The sequence below is a fragment of the Symphalangus syndactylus genome, chromosome 20 (assembly GCF_028878055.3).
Source record: "Symphalangus syndactylus isolate Jambi chromosome 20, NHGRI_mSymSyn1-v2.1_pri, whole genome shotgun sequence".
In the NCBI taxonomy this organism is placed as follows: domain Eukaryota; kingdom Metazoa; phylum Chordata; class Mammalia; order Primates; family Hylobatidae; genus Symphalangus; species Symphalangus syndactylus.
In genome coordinates this window covers 15,677,216-15,693,210 of record NC_072442.2, presented here as the reverse complement: position 1 = coordinate 15,693,210, position 15,995 = coordinate 15,677,216, and the positions used below count along the sequence as shown (strand labels likewise).

At 46.5% G+C, this 15,995-nt stretch overlaps 2 protein-coding genes and 1 non-coding gene across 17 annotated transcripts in view; all 3 read left to right on the top strand.

The window, feature by feature from the left end:
• Positions 1-14,532, top strand: part of IGBP1C (IGBP1 family member C) — a 30,284-nt gene extending 15,752 nt beyond the window's left edge. Inside the window, 3 exon segments of the mRNA XM_055258558.2 lie at positions 13,086-13,961; positions 13,963-14,264; positions 14,267-14,532. Of these exon segments, the coding sequence (XP_055114533.1) occupies positions 13,375-13,961; positions 13,963-14,264; positions 14,267-14,394 (1,017 nt within the window). The 5' untranslated portion in view covers positions 13,086-13,374 and the 3' untranslated portion in view covers positions 14,395-14,532.
• LOC129470829 (U1 spliceosomal RNA) lies at positions 8,022-8,181 on the top strand. The gene has a single exon (XR_008653351.1). It is a non-coding gene; the product is annotated as a U1 spliceosomal RNA (small nuclear RNA).
• A 1,130-nt stretch (positions 14,533-15,662) lies between the features above and the next one.
• Positions 15,663-15,995, top strand: part of TEX14 (testis expressed 14, intercellular bridge forming factor) — a 103,354-nt gene continuing 103,021 nt past the window's right edge. For all 15 annotated transcript variants that reach the window (XM_063628487.1, XM_063628484.1, XM_063628481.1 and 12 more), the window contains exon 1: positions 15,663-15,722. The gene's annotated coding sequence lies outside the window, so the exon portion shown is untranslated. The remainder of the gene's footprint in view (positions 15,723-15,995) is intronic.

The following is a 15,995-nucleotide window of genomic DNA, read 5'->3' as shown; positions in this document are numbered from 1 at the left end:
TAGTGTTTCCACTTGTTTTTTGAGATGGAGTCTCACTCTGTCACCCAGGCTGGAGTGCAGTGGCACGATCTTGGCTCACTGTAACCTCCGTCTCCGAGGTTCAAGCGATTCTTGTGCCTCTCCCTCTTGAGTAGCTGGGATTATAGGCCTGAGCCACCATGCTCAGCTAATTTTTGTATTTTTAGTAGAGACAGGGTTTCGCCACGTTGGCCAGGCTGGTCACGAACTCCTGACCTCAAGTGATCTGCCCACCTTGGCCTCCTGTAGTGCTAGGATTACAGGTGTGAGCCACCGCGCCTGGCCGGACTTTCATCATAAATAAGTTATTCTCACTCCTGTGAAAAGGATGTGGGTTCAATAGGATTAGTTTGTGGTTCTCAATTCTGTCAAATCAAGGGTTTCCTTTTTTTTTTTGAGACAGAGTCTAGCTCTGTCGCCCAGGCTGGAGTGCAGTGGTGCGATCTCAGCTCACTGCAACCTCCACCTCCCTGGTTCAAGCAATTCCCCTGCCTCAGCCTCCCGAGTAGCTGGGATTATAGGCGCATGCCACCACGCCCAGCTAAATTTTTTATAGTTTTAGTAGAGATGGGGTTTCACCATGTTGGCCAGACTGGTCTTGAACTCCTGATCTCAGGCAATCCGCCCGCCTTGGCCTCCCAAAGTGCCAGGATTACAGATGGGAGACACTGCACTCAGCCCAGGGTTTCCTTTTATAACAACTAGTAACATTCCATTTACTATCTTGAAGATGTTCATAGAAAATATAAACTACATATAGTTACCCCACAGATAATATGTCCTAACTATAATATGAAGGAGAGAAGCCGCATGGGGTGGCTCACGTCTATAATCCCAGGACTTTGGGAGGCCAAGGTGGGAGGATCGCCTGAGCCAAGAAGTTCGAGACCAAGCTGGGCAACATTGCATAACCCCAACTGTACAAAAAAAAAGAAAAAATTGAAAAAATTAGCTGGGCATGGTGGTGCATGCCTGTGGTCCCAGCTATTCGGGAGGGTGAGGTGGGAGGATCACCTGAGCCCAAGAGGTTGAGGATGCAGTGAGCTGAAATTGTGTGACTGCACTCCATCCAGCCTGGGTTACAGAGCAAGACCCTGTCTCAAAAACAAACCAATACAAATATAAGGGAGAGAGAAAATTAAATAAGTTACAATACAATTATTTATTTATTTATTTATTTATTTATTTATTTATTTATTTATTTTTGAGACAGAGTTTCACTCTGTCTTCTAGGCTGGAGTGCAGTGGCGCGATCTCTGCTCACAGCAACCTTTGCCTCCCAGGTTCAAGCGATTTTCCTGCCTCAGCCTCCTGAGTAGCTGGGACTACAGGTGTGCACCACCACGCCTGGCTAATTATATATATATATATATTTTATGGTTTCACCATATTGGCCAGGCTGGTCTCAAACTCCTGACCTTATGATCCACCCTCCTCCGCCTTCCAAAGTGCTGGGAATACAGGCATAAGCCACCGCGCCCTGCCCTACAATACAATATTTTAATATGTAAAGGCTTGGCATGACTACTCAGGGAAGAAAAAACATCCCCACAGAGTTTCAAAATTTCCCTTTGGGAGTGGCTTCACTGTTATGGAGAACCACTCAATTGTGGAGAATGTTTGAAACAGTAAGAAATATAAAAAAAAAAAAAAGTATGTATAAAAGGAATGCCGGCTGGGCGTGGTGGCTCACATCTGTAATCCCAGCACTTTGGGAGGCCAAGGCTAGCAGATAACTTGAGGTCAGGAGTTCAAGACCAGCCTGGCCAACATGGAGAAACCCCATCTCTACTAAAAATACAAAAATTAGTCAGGCATGATGGCACACATCTGTAATCCCAGCTACTCAGGAGGCTGAAGCAGGAGAATCGCTTGAACCCAGGAGGCAAAGGTTGCAGTGAGCCGAGATCACACCATTGCACTCCAGCCCGGGTGACAGAGCGAGACTCCATCTCAAAACCAACAAACAAAAAAAGGAATGCCGACTGGGTGTGGTGGCTCACACTTGTAATCCCAGCACTTTGGGAGGCCAAGGAGTTCGAGGCCAGCCTGGCCAACATGGTGAAACCCCATCTCTACTAAAAATACAAAAAATACAAAAAAATTAGCTGGGCCTGGTGGCGCGTGCCTATAATCCCAGCTACTCGGGAGGCTGAGGCAAGAGAATCATTTGAACCTGGGAGGCAGAGGTTGCAGCGAGCTGAGATTGCACCTCTGCACTGCAGCCTGGGTGATAGAGCGAGACTCCGTCTCAAAAAAAGGAATGCCAAGTAGCAGTGAGGATGTAGTTGCAGTTTGCATAAATTTGGAGTATTTGGAGTAAGAGTGCTGGAAGATTCTGCAACTTTCTTTCTCCAGCAGTGCTGGGGAAATGGGAGTAGAGGAGATGACTGCTGATTGGCTCTAGGATCAGTTAGAGCAGGGGATTCCAACCCCCTCGGACCGTGCATGGTACCAGTGGTGGCCTGTTAGGAACTAGGCCGCACAGCAGGAGGTGATCATCATTACTGCCTGAGCTCCGCCTCCTGTTAGATCAGAAGCCACATTAGATTGTCATAGGAGCGTGAAACCTATTGTGAACTGAGCATGCCAGGTATCTAGGTTGCACACTCCTTATAAGAATCTAACTAATGCCTGATGAGCTGAGGTGGAACAGTTTCATCCTGAAACCATTCCCACCCACCCCCTATTATCCATGGAGAAATGGAAAATTGTCTTCCATGAAACTGGTCCCTGGTGCCAAAAAGGTTGGGGACCTCTGAGGTAGAGGGAATATGCTGTGCTGCAGCATGAAGTAGGTGAGAGATGAGGCTAGGGATCTAGGAGTGAAATGGCGTGGAAAGTCTAAAGGATCAGATGAATTGAGGGATGAGCTTCTCTGGCAGTGAGTAAACCTGAGGTCCAGGGAAGGCTTTTGTAAGCTCAAAACGTGTAAAATGTTGAGAAAACAGAACAAGAAAACGAGTTTTTAAAATATATTCCTGATCTAGCAAAAAGAGAAATCCACAGAGACCCAGAGAAACAAATCCAGAAAGGAAAGGCAGGGATGGGCCCTGTCTATTTACTAGGGACATTGGCCATCCTCAGAAGCTCTGGGGCTGGCTTTTAATGGACCACAGGCAGGAGACAAAGCTTGGGGCCTGAGCTGGGTGGGAGGTCTGACTAGAGAGTCCCTCCTCATTCTATAAAGCTGTGACCCCAGGAGAAGAACACCCTCAGTTCTGAGGAATGCCCCCTCCCCAAGAGAAAGATGTTAGAGATATGTGCTTGTCTCAGCCTCAGCTTGAGAATGGGAAGAGGCAGAGAAATCTTTACCACTATCTCAAACTCACGGTCCCTCAAAATGGGCCAGAATTCATACTGCTATGTGTATATGTTAGGGGATTGCACAAAAAGTTACTTTAAATTAGCCTGGCTTGGTAATGTCCCCCGGCACCAGGCAGAAGCAAAAGAAACCCTCTCTAGTCTATTCATTTCTCAAAATGAAAGTACAATAATTAATAATCTTAGTGAATGGATTAAGCAGCAGACACTGCCAAAGACAGAATTAGTGAAGACAGATCTGAAAAATTACCCAGGATGTAGCTCAAAGAAATACAGAGATGGGAAAATGCAAGAAAGGTTCAAAGAGATAGAGAATAGAATGAGAGGGGTCAAGATAAATGCAATGAGAGTTCCAGAAGTGGAGTGGAAGCAATATTTGGAAATGTAATGGTAATCAGTGTCCCAATTGTATATATTTATTGTGTACATGTTGTTTTGAAGTATTATACATTGTGGAATGGCTACAGGGAGCTAATTAATATATGCATTACTGTATGTACTTCTATCATTTTATTGTGGTAAAGATGCTTAACATATGCTGTCAGGAATTTTCAAGAATATATTAAGTATAGTCACTTTTTTTTTTTTTTTTGAGAGGGAGTCTCACTCTGTCGCCCAGGCTGGAGTGTAGTGGCGCAATCTTGACTCACTGCAACCTCTACCTCCCGGGTTCAAGCAATTATCCTGCCTCAGCCTCTCAAGTAGCTGGGATTACAGGTGCCTGCTACCACACCCAGCTAATTTTTATATTTTTAGTAGAGACGGGTTTCTCCATATTGGCCAGGCTGGTCTCAAACACCTGACCTCAAGTGATCCACCCACTTCAGCCTCCCAAAGTGCTGGGATTACAAGCGTGTGAGCCACAGCGCCTGGCTGAATTTAGTTTCTTGGTCCCTGATCCTTATTCTTATCTTCCCAAAGTTGTTTGTTGTTTTTTTTTTTTTTTTAATTTTCCCAAAGTTTATTTAGGCTTCTCACACTCCTTTTCTATCATATTTCTTAGACAGCTTTCTAATCATTACACATACACATCCTATAGATAGATGGATACATAGGCAGAAATATAGGTAGATAGATATAGATATCTTCCATGCCAGGTACTTTGTTAGCCTGAGACTCTAGCAGTGACAGATGGAAACTCTCAGGTCCTTGGACAGTCTGTAGTCTAGCCCAGGAAACTGACTGATAATCACACAGTGGAATAATGAATGGACTGAAGATGTGATAAGGACTAAAATAGAAATTAAAGGACTCTTGCTATGATAACAGAGGGAGCTCAGCATGGGAAGAGAAGTTAGATTTATCAGGAGAGGCAGGGTAAAAAGATTTCAAGCAAGGGGAACTACACAGGCAAAGGCTCTGAGGCTGGAAAGAGGCTGCGGCTGTAGCTATGGCTGCCGCTGCGGTATGGTGGACAGTACAGGCAGGCTGGAAAAGCTATGGAGCCAGCCCATGCAGAGCCTCAAGGAGCATGTGATGGAGTTGGGGCTTTATCCAGAGGGCAGTAAGGAGTATTGAAGGGCTTTGGGCAAGGGAGTAACATTAGATTAGAGCAGCACCAATGCTCCTTCCTGACATCTTGTCAACATGTATTCACATGAGGGTGCTTCTTGCTAAACCTCAATCAAGTCTCAAGCTGTTGCTGGCTTTTTTTTTTTTTTTGAGATGGAGTCTCTCTCTATTGCCCAGTCTGGGGTGCAGTGGCATGATCTCAGCTCACTGCAACCTCTGCCTCCCAGGTTCAAGCGATTCACCTGCCTCAGCCTCCCGAGTAGCTGGGATTACAGGCATGCGCCACCACACCTGGCTAATTTTCGTATTTTTAGTAGACACGGGGTTTCACCATTTTGGTCAGGCTGGTTTCGAACTCCTGACCTCAAGTGATCCACTTACCTCGGCCTCCCAAAGTGTCAGGATTACAGGCGTGAGCCACCATGCCCAGCAGCAGGCTTGTTACATTCTTTAGGCATCATCTGGTGACTTTCAGCAAATATGACAAACTCCTCTCCACACCCCCCTTTTTTTTTTGGAGACAGAGTATCGCTCTTTTGCCCAGGCTGGAGTGCAGTGGCATGATCTCGGCTCACTGCAACCTCTGCCTCCTGGGTTCAAGCCATTCTTCTGCCTCAACCTCCTGAGTAGCTGGAATTAGAGGCGTGTACCACCATATCTGGCTAATTTTTGTATTTTTAGTACAGATGGGGCTTCACCATGTTGGCCAGGCTGGTCTTGAACTCCTGACCTCAGGTGATCTGCCCACCTCAGCCTCCCAAAGTGCTGGGATTACAGGGATGAGCCACTGCGTCTGGCATTGTCTCCCCTTTTTTTACACAATACAGATGTATCCCTTATCCTCCATTCATACAGTGTTGATAATTGCCAGGTTCCATTTTTTATGCTTACCTAGAACAGTGGTTCTCAGCCTTTTTTTCTAATTTGATATATACCCGGAACAAATGACACTCACTTGCCAGAAAGTTTCCACCCTACAGCTTCTCAAACTGTGTGATGTAATATATTGACCCCCCAGTCCTCAGGGCCTTTGGGTGGGATGTTAGGGTGGGTGACTAGAGCCCTTGGGCCAGTTACCTCACATAGCAGTTCACCTGGGATGCCACATGCTTTCTGGGTGATCCAGATTGTTTTCTGTAGATGTCACCATTGTCTGTGTGTGCATAAAAATAAAAAAAAAGAAGTCTTCTCTGGGGATGACTATGTGGATTTTAATTCCTTCTCTACCACTTGGGCGCATTTCAGCCTCTCTTGGCCTCAGTTTTCTCATCTGCAAAATGGAGATATTGTCTACTCTGTAGAATTGTTGAGTGGATTAAATGAGTTAAGGTGTGTGAAATTCTCCTCCCTGTGCTGGGAGCACCATAAGCCTTCATTGGGCATTGGCTAAGATGATTCAGTAGACAGTCATGACTGGACCCAGGCTCCAGTTACTTCCTCCACATTTGCAGGGGTTTATAGTTACTGCAGCTCCTCCAGGCACATCAGTAGAAGAGGTTTTGGTAACTGGGAGGAGGTGCACTTTTTTGCTGTAAGGATGACTTTGTTTAGGACCATCAGGATAGGTATAGGGACCACTGTAATGGGGTCTTGTAGTGGAGGAGAAAGATTGGGCACAAGTCCAAAGTACAGCATGGGCAAATGGGAATTTATAGCCAAGGAGCAGTGTGGAGGTCAGTGGATAGAAAATTACCAAGAGGAAACATCAGGGGTAAGAAGAATTCTGGCTAAACTGATGTAACAGGATTCTTGCTGAAGACAGGCTGGGGTGATCAGATATCACCTGGGGGGTGGTGCAGGATGAGGAACCTGATCAGATTTGGAGAATTTGGGTTTCAGCTAAATTGACTTAACAGGGTTCCTTTACTAAAACTGGGTTTTACAAGAACATGCACAGACTGGCCTATGAGAAGGTTCAGAAGCCTGACTAAGGTTTGGCCAAGCAAACAAGAAAAGAATCTTTTTTTTTTTTTAAGCCAGAGTCTCACTCTGTCACCCAGGCTGGAGTGCGGTAGCATGATCACGGCTCATTGGCTCACTGCAACCTTCGCCTCCCGGGTTCAAGCAGTTCTCCTGCCTCAGCCTCCCAAGTAGCTGGGATTATAGGCACGTGCCACCACGCCCGGCTAATTTTTGTATTTTTAGTAGAGACAGGGTTTCACCATGTTGGCCAGGCTGGTCTCGAACTCCTGACCTCAGGTGATTAGCCCGCCTCGGCCTCCCAAAGTGTTGGGATTACAGGCGTGAGCCACTGCACCCGGCCAGCAAAGAATCTTTGTCATGCCTCAGGTTCTTTATCCATGAAATGGGGATGCTTCCATTTCCTACCTCGACGTTGTCAGGATTAACCATAAAGTCCAGATGCATGGTAAACAGTAGATGTTAGCTGTTAGTATTTCTTGGTTTGCTTTAAGGTTTTTATTGGATTGCCTGACTCACATGTTATAATTATACTTTAAGGTTTAAGCTGTTCGTTAATGTATTTGGTCTGGTCTTCACAAGAACTCCTCCAAGGACAGTAATGCAGGTTTTACAAACTGAGGAACAAGTTGAGGCCATAAGCTCATCGAAAGTCTTGCATTGTGAACACTAGATTGCAGGCCAGATCTTGGATTCCAAAACCCTCCACTCTGCAATACAACCTGCTAGCATGCCCTATTCCCCTTCTTGGAATAAGAGGAAATGATGCCGGGGTGGTGCATAGCGTGGGTATCCCGCGACTAAAAGTTCATTCACGTCTGTTAGCTCAAGGAAACTCTCCATACAGGGAGATCCGAAGGCCTTAGGCTACGCCAAAAGTAGGGAGGTGGTGCGTTTTTGTCAGGAAAATGGCCTGACAGACGTCACTTGCATCGACGCGAGCAGGAGAAGGAACTGCTGGTTGGAAGCGGGCCCAGATGAGAACGCAGCTGCGCTCTCTGACCAGCCAGGCCTACGCATGATGTCACGCCGGGAGGTGGAGTATGTAGATTAAAGACTGCATTTTGGAAGCGCGTTCCTTGGAAGGGTTTGCACAAGTCTGTCACCAACACTAAGATATAGTATAAAAATCTGTTTATTTTGTTCACGATATGTAGATAAAGTCCAATTAGAGTCATTTCAGGAGTTACCCGCACTTGCAATGATGTGGGCGGCACCGGGGATTGCTGGGGTCTTGCAAGTACCTCATGCTTACCAAGCAGGGGAAATAATGTGATTACGGAGATGGTTTTTCCTGGGCGTGGTTTATTCCTTGCACTTTGTGCTGATCCCTGCGATTTCCCCAAATGTGGGTGACTCCATTGTATAATTTGTGGTGGTAGAGGGCTGCGTTTGCAGTTACTCGTGGTTGTGGTAGTTGAAATTAGAGTTTTGTTAGTTGTGTATTAGCTTTTGCTTTGTTTTTTTTGCCGGTGGAAGGTTTGTTTATCTAGGCTGGAGTGCAGTGGCTCCCAGATTCATGGCGCTCAGGCTTCTTTGGTTGTTTTAGGTTTTGTCTTACTTATTTTTTTAGGACCAGAGTCTTGCTCTATTTTCCAGGATGGAGTGCAGTGGAGCAATCTCGGCTCACCGCAGCCTCACACCTATTCTCATGTCCCAGCTTCCCTAGAAACTGGGATTACATTACAGGCTTGCACCACCATGCCCGGCTAATTTTTGCATTTTTAGTAGAGGTGGGGTCTTACCATGTTGGCAAGGCTGGTCTCGAACTCTTGTCCTCAAGTGATCCACACCTTCGGCCTCCTAAAATGCTGGAATTACAGGCGTGAGCCATGGCACCCGGCTTTTTTTTTTTTTTTTTTTTGAGACGGAGTCTCGCTGTCTCCCAGGCTGGAGTTCAGTGGCACAATCTCGGCTCACTGCAACCTCCGCCTCCTAGGTTGAAGCGATTCTCCTGCCTCAGCCTCCTGAGTAGAGCTGGGAATACAGGCATCCGCCACCACGCTTGGCTAGTTTTTTGTATTTTTAGTAGAGACGAGGTTTCACCATGTTGGTCAGGCCGGTCTTGAACTCCTGATCTCATGTGATCCACCCTCCTTGGCCTCCCAAAGTGCTGGGATTACAGGCGTGAGCCACCGCGCCCAGCCTTTTTGTTTTTTTCCATTGTTTCTTTTGGTTCTTAGGAATGCTTTGGGGTTGCAGGGTTGTTACTGTTGCTTACTGTTTAAAGCTGTACCTTGCTATCGTTTAATGCTTAGGAACTTTAGTAAGGTAAATGCAATGAGTTGTGGGGTTTTTTGTTTTTTGTTTTTTATGAGACAGAGTGTCACCCTGTTGCCCAGGCTGGAGTGCAGTAGCGCGATCTCGGCCCACTGCAACCTCCGCCCCCCAGGTTCAAGCAATTCTCATGCCTCAGCCTCAGAGTAGCTGGACTACAGCCACGCATGGCCACAATAAGCTAACTGTATTTTTAGTAGAGGCAGGGTTTAGGCAAGTTGGTCAGGCTGATCTTCAACTGCTGGCCTGAAGCCATCCTGCCTCAGCCTCCCAAAGTGCTGGGATTTCAGGCATGAGTCATTGCACCCAGCCAAAACATGATAATAAAGTTAATTTCATGTGGGCCAGGCCTGATGACTCACTCTTGTAATCCCAGTACTTTGTGAGGCTGAGGCAGGAGGATGGCTTGAGACCAGGAGCTCAAGACCAGACTGGGCAGCAAACCGAGACCCTATCTCTATAAATAGAAAATAATAAAAATAATAATATAGCTACTAAAAATGTTCAACTGAGAGCCGGGCGCGGTGGCTCACACCTGTAATCCCAGCACTTTGGGAGGCTGAGGCGGGTGGATCACGAGGTCAGGAGATCGAGACCACGGTGAAACTCCGTCTCTACTAAAAATACAAAAAAATTAGCCGGGCGTGGTGGCGGGCGCCTGTAGTCCCAGCTACTCGGAGAGGCTGAGGCAGGAGAATGGCGTGAACCCGGGAGGCGGAGCTTGCAGTGAGCCGAGATTGCGCCACTGCACTCCAGCCTGGGTGACAGAGCAAGACTCCGTCTCAAAAAAAAAAAAAAAAAAAAATGTTCAACTGAGTATGTTGAATGTTGCCCACACCATGTTCCACTGGACAAGCATTGCTCTTAACTTAATCTGTTTCCTTATTTTAAAGTTTCCAGACAGCCTTGCTGTATTACTTCCACAAACTTATATGCCTGCTCTTCCTGGAATGCACTTCCCTGCCCTGTCCTTCTTCATCTACCTGGAAAACTTGTACTTCAGCCTTTCCAAACTGCCTGGGATCCACTCAGTGCCACTGAACCCAGAGTGGCCTTATCTGTTAGGTACCACAGGCACAGTGCCAAGGGGCACTTCTTTTAAAAATCAGAAGAAAAAAATGAATTTTTAGGTGGAAGAAAATGTCATATATAATAATATATTCATCTTTTAATCAATGCAGTCATAAGATAGCATTTTTAACATATATTTTAATGGAAATATATATATTTTAACAGAGGAGGCAGGCACACAAAGGCAAAAGTATGTACCCTTCAAAATTGTAATGTGGCCCTGCTGAACTTTTTATAGATCTGGCAAGTCTGTTTTCCCTACAGACTATGATCTTATTTACTGCAGGCAGACTCGGTCTCTGCATTATTCCTCTTAGTATCCCCAGTGGCTAGGCCAGCGGACTGGACCTTGAACATTTAAGTGGCTGTGAGTAAATGAGAAGTATGCACTACATGTAAGTAATGACTTGAGAACAGGTGTTTTTCATCATTAGCAGCAAAGAAATTCAAGAATACTTTATGAATGGCAAAAATACTGCAGTAGACAATGTGGTCATCAGAAATGGAGTTCTCCCAGCATAGGAAAAAGGGTCTGTTAGTACCTGTGATATCAGAGCCATGGGGGGCACAAATAATCATAGAGGCCTCAGAGCTGTGGTCAGCCTGGCATTCATGGATACCATTGAAAGCAGCCAAAGTATTACTTTCCTCATGTGAAATCAAACCTTCTGGAATAAAATTAGGAAGGTAGTTCAATAATGAGATTATATAGTATAACTGAGGTGGGCTGTGTCACACTTTGTGGATGAAGGTAATCCAGCAATTGTCCAATATCAGCAATTGTACTAAATAGTGTGGAGTTGGGTTTTTGCTATTGTATTTTCATTGTTGCTGGGGGAGCGGTTAAGACAGGGTCTCACTCTCACTAGGCCGGAGTGCAGTGGCACAACACAGCCTCGACCTCCCCAGACTCGGGTGATATCAGCACCTCAGCCTCCCAAAGTGATGGGATTACAGGCATGAGCCACCGCCCCTGGCCTAAATAGAGTTAGTATGATTTTTATTGCAGAGCTTTGGCTGAGAAATGCAGCTTCAGGGCCAGTGTGTTTCAGGAGTGAGTGGATTTGGCTCCCCACAGCTCAGGGCGTTGAGTAAGATATTTAATAGCCTGGTACAGTGGCTCATGCCTGTAATCCCAGCACTTCGGGAGGCCGAGGCAGGCAGATCACCTGAGGTCAGGAGTTCGAGACCAGCCTGGCCAATATGGTAAAACCCCGTCTCTACCAAAAACACAAAAAATTAGCCAGGTGTGGTGGTGCATCCCTGTAGTCCCAGTTACTCAGGAGGTTGAGGCAGGAGAATTGCTTGAACCTAAGAGATGGAGGTGGCAGTGACCCAAGATCATGTCACTACACTCTAGCCTGGGTGACAGAGTGAGACTCTGTCTTTAAAAAAAAAAAAATTAGATTCAGTTACATTGGCATTAATGACTTTTTTTTTTTTTTTTTTTTTGAGACAGAGTTTTGCTCTTGTTGCCCAGGCTGGAGTGCAGTGGCATGATCTCGGCTTACTGCAACCTTCACCTCCCACGTTCAAGCAATTTTCCTGCCTCAGCCTCCCAAGTAGCTGGGATTACAGGCATGCACCGCCACGACCGGCTAATTTTGTATTTTTAGTAGAGACAGGTTTCTCCATGTTAGTCAGGATGGTCTTGAACTCCCGACCTCAGGTGATCCATCTGCCTTGGCCTCTAAAAATTCTGGGATTACAGGTGTGAGCCACCATGCCTGGCCAACATTAATGACATTTTTTTTTTTTTTTGAGACAGCGTCTCACTCTGTCACCCGGGCTGGAGTGCAGTGGCGCCATCTCGGCTCACTGCAACCTCCACCTCCCGGGTTCACACCATTCTCCTGCCTCAGCCTCTCCGAGTAGCTGGGACTACAGGTGCCCACCATCACGCCCGGCTAATTTTTTTGTACTTTTAGTAGAGACGGGGTTTCACCATGGTCTCAATCTCCTGACCTTGTGATCCGCCCGTCTCAGCCTCCCAAAGTGCTGGGATTACAAGCATGAGCCACCGTGCCCAGCCACATTAATGACATTTTAACAGTCACAACTGCTTTGTGAACTTACATAACAAAACTCAGCTTTTAAAAATTACTGAGTATATATGTCACTCTCATATTTCTGAGCATCAACCCTTCCTTCCTTGACCCCCATGAGGCTAAGAGATGGTTGGAAATTCAGAGGTGAGGTGAGACTCACAAACTGAGGGGCACGTCTTAGGACAGCACACCTGAGTTGGCAGGAACAGCCATGATCTGAGATTAATAGGTGTGCCTGTGCTGCCCTTGCCCACACGTAAGGGAACTCTCCAAATAACATTCTGTACTGAGGGGCTGTGTTTCTGCATCTCAACTTATTTGGGGTCTTTGATTTAGTCATAATTTGGTCATGTAGTTGGTTTGATTCTGTGTGTGTGTGTGTGTGTGTGTGGTATGTGTGCTGTATATCTGCACACATAATATGTATTATGTACAAGCAATTCTCCTGCCTCAACCTCCTGAGTAGCTGGGATTACAGGCGCCCGCCACCACGCCCAGCTAATTTTTTGTATTTCTAGCAGAGATGGGGTTTCACCGTGTTAGCCAGGATGGTCTCGGTCTCCTGACCTCCTAGTCCACCCACCTCGGCCTCCCAAAGTGGGGGATTACAGGCGTGAGCCACCGCGCCTGGCCACTCAGTAATTTTTAAAAACTGAGTTTTAGGCCAGGCGTGGTGGCTCACGCCTGTAATCCCAGTACTTTGTACATCATACATACACAGATATAGATATATAAGAGCACTCGGTTTGTTACCAAATCCGGGCCTGATGCTACTTCCCTGTGTGGCAGGAACTGCAGATAATTGAATCTTGGCAAAGTAACTTTGGGGGTCCCAAAGTACAGGGGGCAGCAGTCGAGGGGCAGAATAGCCTGGGTTGGGGGTAGCCGCATTTTTACATGCATTCTGTTATTCAGTCCTCACAGAAATCTTGTGAGCCAGGCAGGCAGTATTATTCCCACTTTACCATTTTTGGGAAACGGAAACAGGGAGACAAAGTTTGACGAAGACCCAGAGTGGAACAGCGATTCAGACCCGGCACAACCAACTCCGTTGCCTTCCACTATGCCTCCCCCAACGCCACCGCCTCCCTGACTGCCTTGCCCTGCAGCGCCCGATTCAAACTGGTTGTTAGAAATCCACGCCAGAATCTTTACGTGTGTCCAGAAAGGAAAGTAATCAACATTTCGCGTCAGCCTTCCCAAGATGACAGCTGCTGAAGACGAGTTCCTGCCGCTGCCGCCACGGCTCCCCGAGCTGTTCGATTCCAGCAAACAGCTTCTGGACGAAGTCGAAGGAGTGACTGAACCCACCGGTTCCCGAATAGTCCAGGAAAAGGTGTTCAAGGGCCGCAACCTCCTTAAGAAGGTTGCCAAAATGTTATCGCAGCTTGACTTGTTCAGCGGAAATGAAGATTTGGAGGAGATTACTTCCACTGACCTGAAGTACCTGATGGTGCCAGCGTTTCAAGGAGCCCTCACCATGAAACAAGTCAACCCCAGTAAGCGTCTAGATCATTTGCAGCAGGCTCACGAACACTTTATAAAATACTTAACTCAGTGCCATTACTGTCATGTGGCTAAGTTTGAGCTGCCCCAAACCAAGACCAACTCAGCTGAAAATCACAGTGCTATTACCTCCACGGCTTATCCTAGCCTTGTTGCTATAGCATCTCAAAGACAGGCTAAAATAGAGCTTTACAAGCAGAAGAAGGAGTTGGAGCATAGGTTGTCTACAATTAAATCTGCTATGGAAAGTGATCAAGCAGATGATGAGCGTGTTCATGAATATTCATCACCTTCAGAGGTGGATTGGTATCAGCTTAGAAGAGATTGAGAGCATTGATCAGGAAATAAAGATCCTGGGAGAGAAAGACTCTTCAAGAGAGGCATCCACTTCTAACTCATCTCACCAGAAGAGGCCTCCACTGAAACCCTTCATTCTCACTCAGAACATGGCGTGAGCCAAAGTATTTGGCGCTGGCTATCCAAGTCTGGCTTCCATGACAGTGAGTGACTGGTATGATCAACATCAGAAACATGGAGTGTTACCAGATCAGGGAATAGCCAAGGCAACACCAGAAGAAATCAGAAAAGCCACTCGCAACAGGAAGATCAAGAAAAGGAGGAAGAGGATGATGAACAAACACTCCAAAGAGCTCGAGAGTGGGATGACTGGAAGGATACCCACCCTAGGGGCTACGGCAACCGACAGAACATGGGCTAATCTTCCCACAACATGGCAGGACTGCAGGGTGCACACCTTCCCGGCCAAGGAAAACCATGCAGCCTTCCCCTCCCTGGGCTCCTCTACAGCTGTGTACAACGAAGGCAAAGATGCTTAATGTTGCTTTGAGTTCAATAAACTGTTGTTATTATTATTATTTTATTTATTTTTTTGAGATGGAGTTTTTTACTTGTCACCCAGGTTAAGAGTGCAATGGCATGATCTCGGCTCACTGCAATCTCCACCTCCTGGGTTCAAGCGATTCTCCTGCCTCAGCCTCCCGAGTAGCTGGGATTACAGGCGCCCGCCACCACGCCCGGCTAATTTTTTGTATTTTTAGTAGAGACGGGGTTTCACTGTGTTAGCCAGGATGGTCTCGATCTCCTGACCTCGTGATCTGCCTGCCTCTGCCTCCCAAAGTGCTGGGATTACAGACGTGAGCCACCGCGCCTGGCCTAAAGTGTTAAATTATTAAGCGTGTATTTGTACCCTAGATGATGTGAGCCATCAATCTAGTTTTGGCATCATCTTCATCCTGGTGTGTTCCAATTTCTTAAGTGGAATGAAAAGAGCACTGAGGGCCAGGCGCGGTGGCTTATGTCTGTAATCCCAGCACTTTGGGAGTCCGAGGTGGGCTGATCACCAGAGGTCAGGAGTTCAAGATCAGCCTGACCAACATGGTGAAACCCCATCTCTACTAAAACAACAAAAATTAGCCAGGCGTGGTGGCAGGCGCCTGTAATCCCAGCTACTCGGGAGGCTGAAGCAAGAGAATTGCTTGAACCTGGGAGGCAGAGGTTGCAGTGAGCCGAGATCAAGCCATTGAAAAGCACTGAGAAATACGTCTGGGTAATTAATGGCTGTATGAATTATCTGAAAAAATAACAAAAGTTACTTCTATTATATGAGTCTGTGCAGAAAAAAAGAAAAATTTCTTATCACACAATGCGATTTCTTTTGAATCCTTGGGAGCGGTAGCTAGAGCGAACCGATTCGTAAGAGAATTCAGTCAGAGCGTACAGAAGCAGGTGGTGACGTCACTATAAGAGGCGGGCATATGTAGATAGGGGCGCAGTGATTGCCGGTTCTAGTGCGTTCTTCGCGCGGAAGAATTTTCTAGCGAATACCAAAGAAGGTGTAGTCTGAGATATGTCATACGAAGAAGCGGTAGTTTCGAAGCGATGCCTAAAAACAACTCATAATACAATTTGCCATGACTAAGTAGTGTGTTGAGGATGATGGTGAGGTAGCAGCAATGAGGAGTAGTCTATATTTGCTTGGCGGTGGAAGTGATATGATTTCGAAAGTTCTGTGTTTCGCAGGTGGAGGTTTGTGTATTTTTGTTTGGGATGCGCTTTTGCGATTTTCCCGGGTATGAAAGATTGGGTTGCGGAAGTTGTAACGGTGGGAGCTGCGTTCACACTTTCCTCGGCGTGAGCTGATTTAAGAGGTGGTTTGCGTGTGTTTATTTTCAGCGTCGTTGTAGTGGTGTGGGTTTAGTTTTTGGGGTTGTAGTTATTTAGGTGTTTGCGTAGTGTTTTATTTCCTACCCGTTTGTAGGAAGGGTAGGAAAATAAGCCAAAGCCAGACTGTCGTGGTGA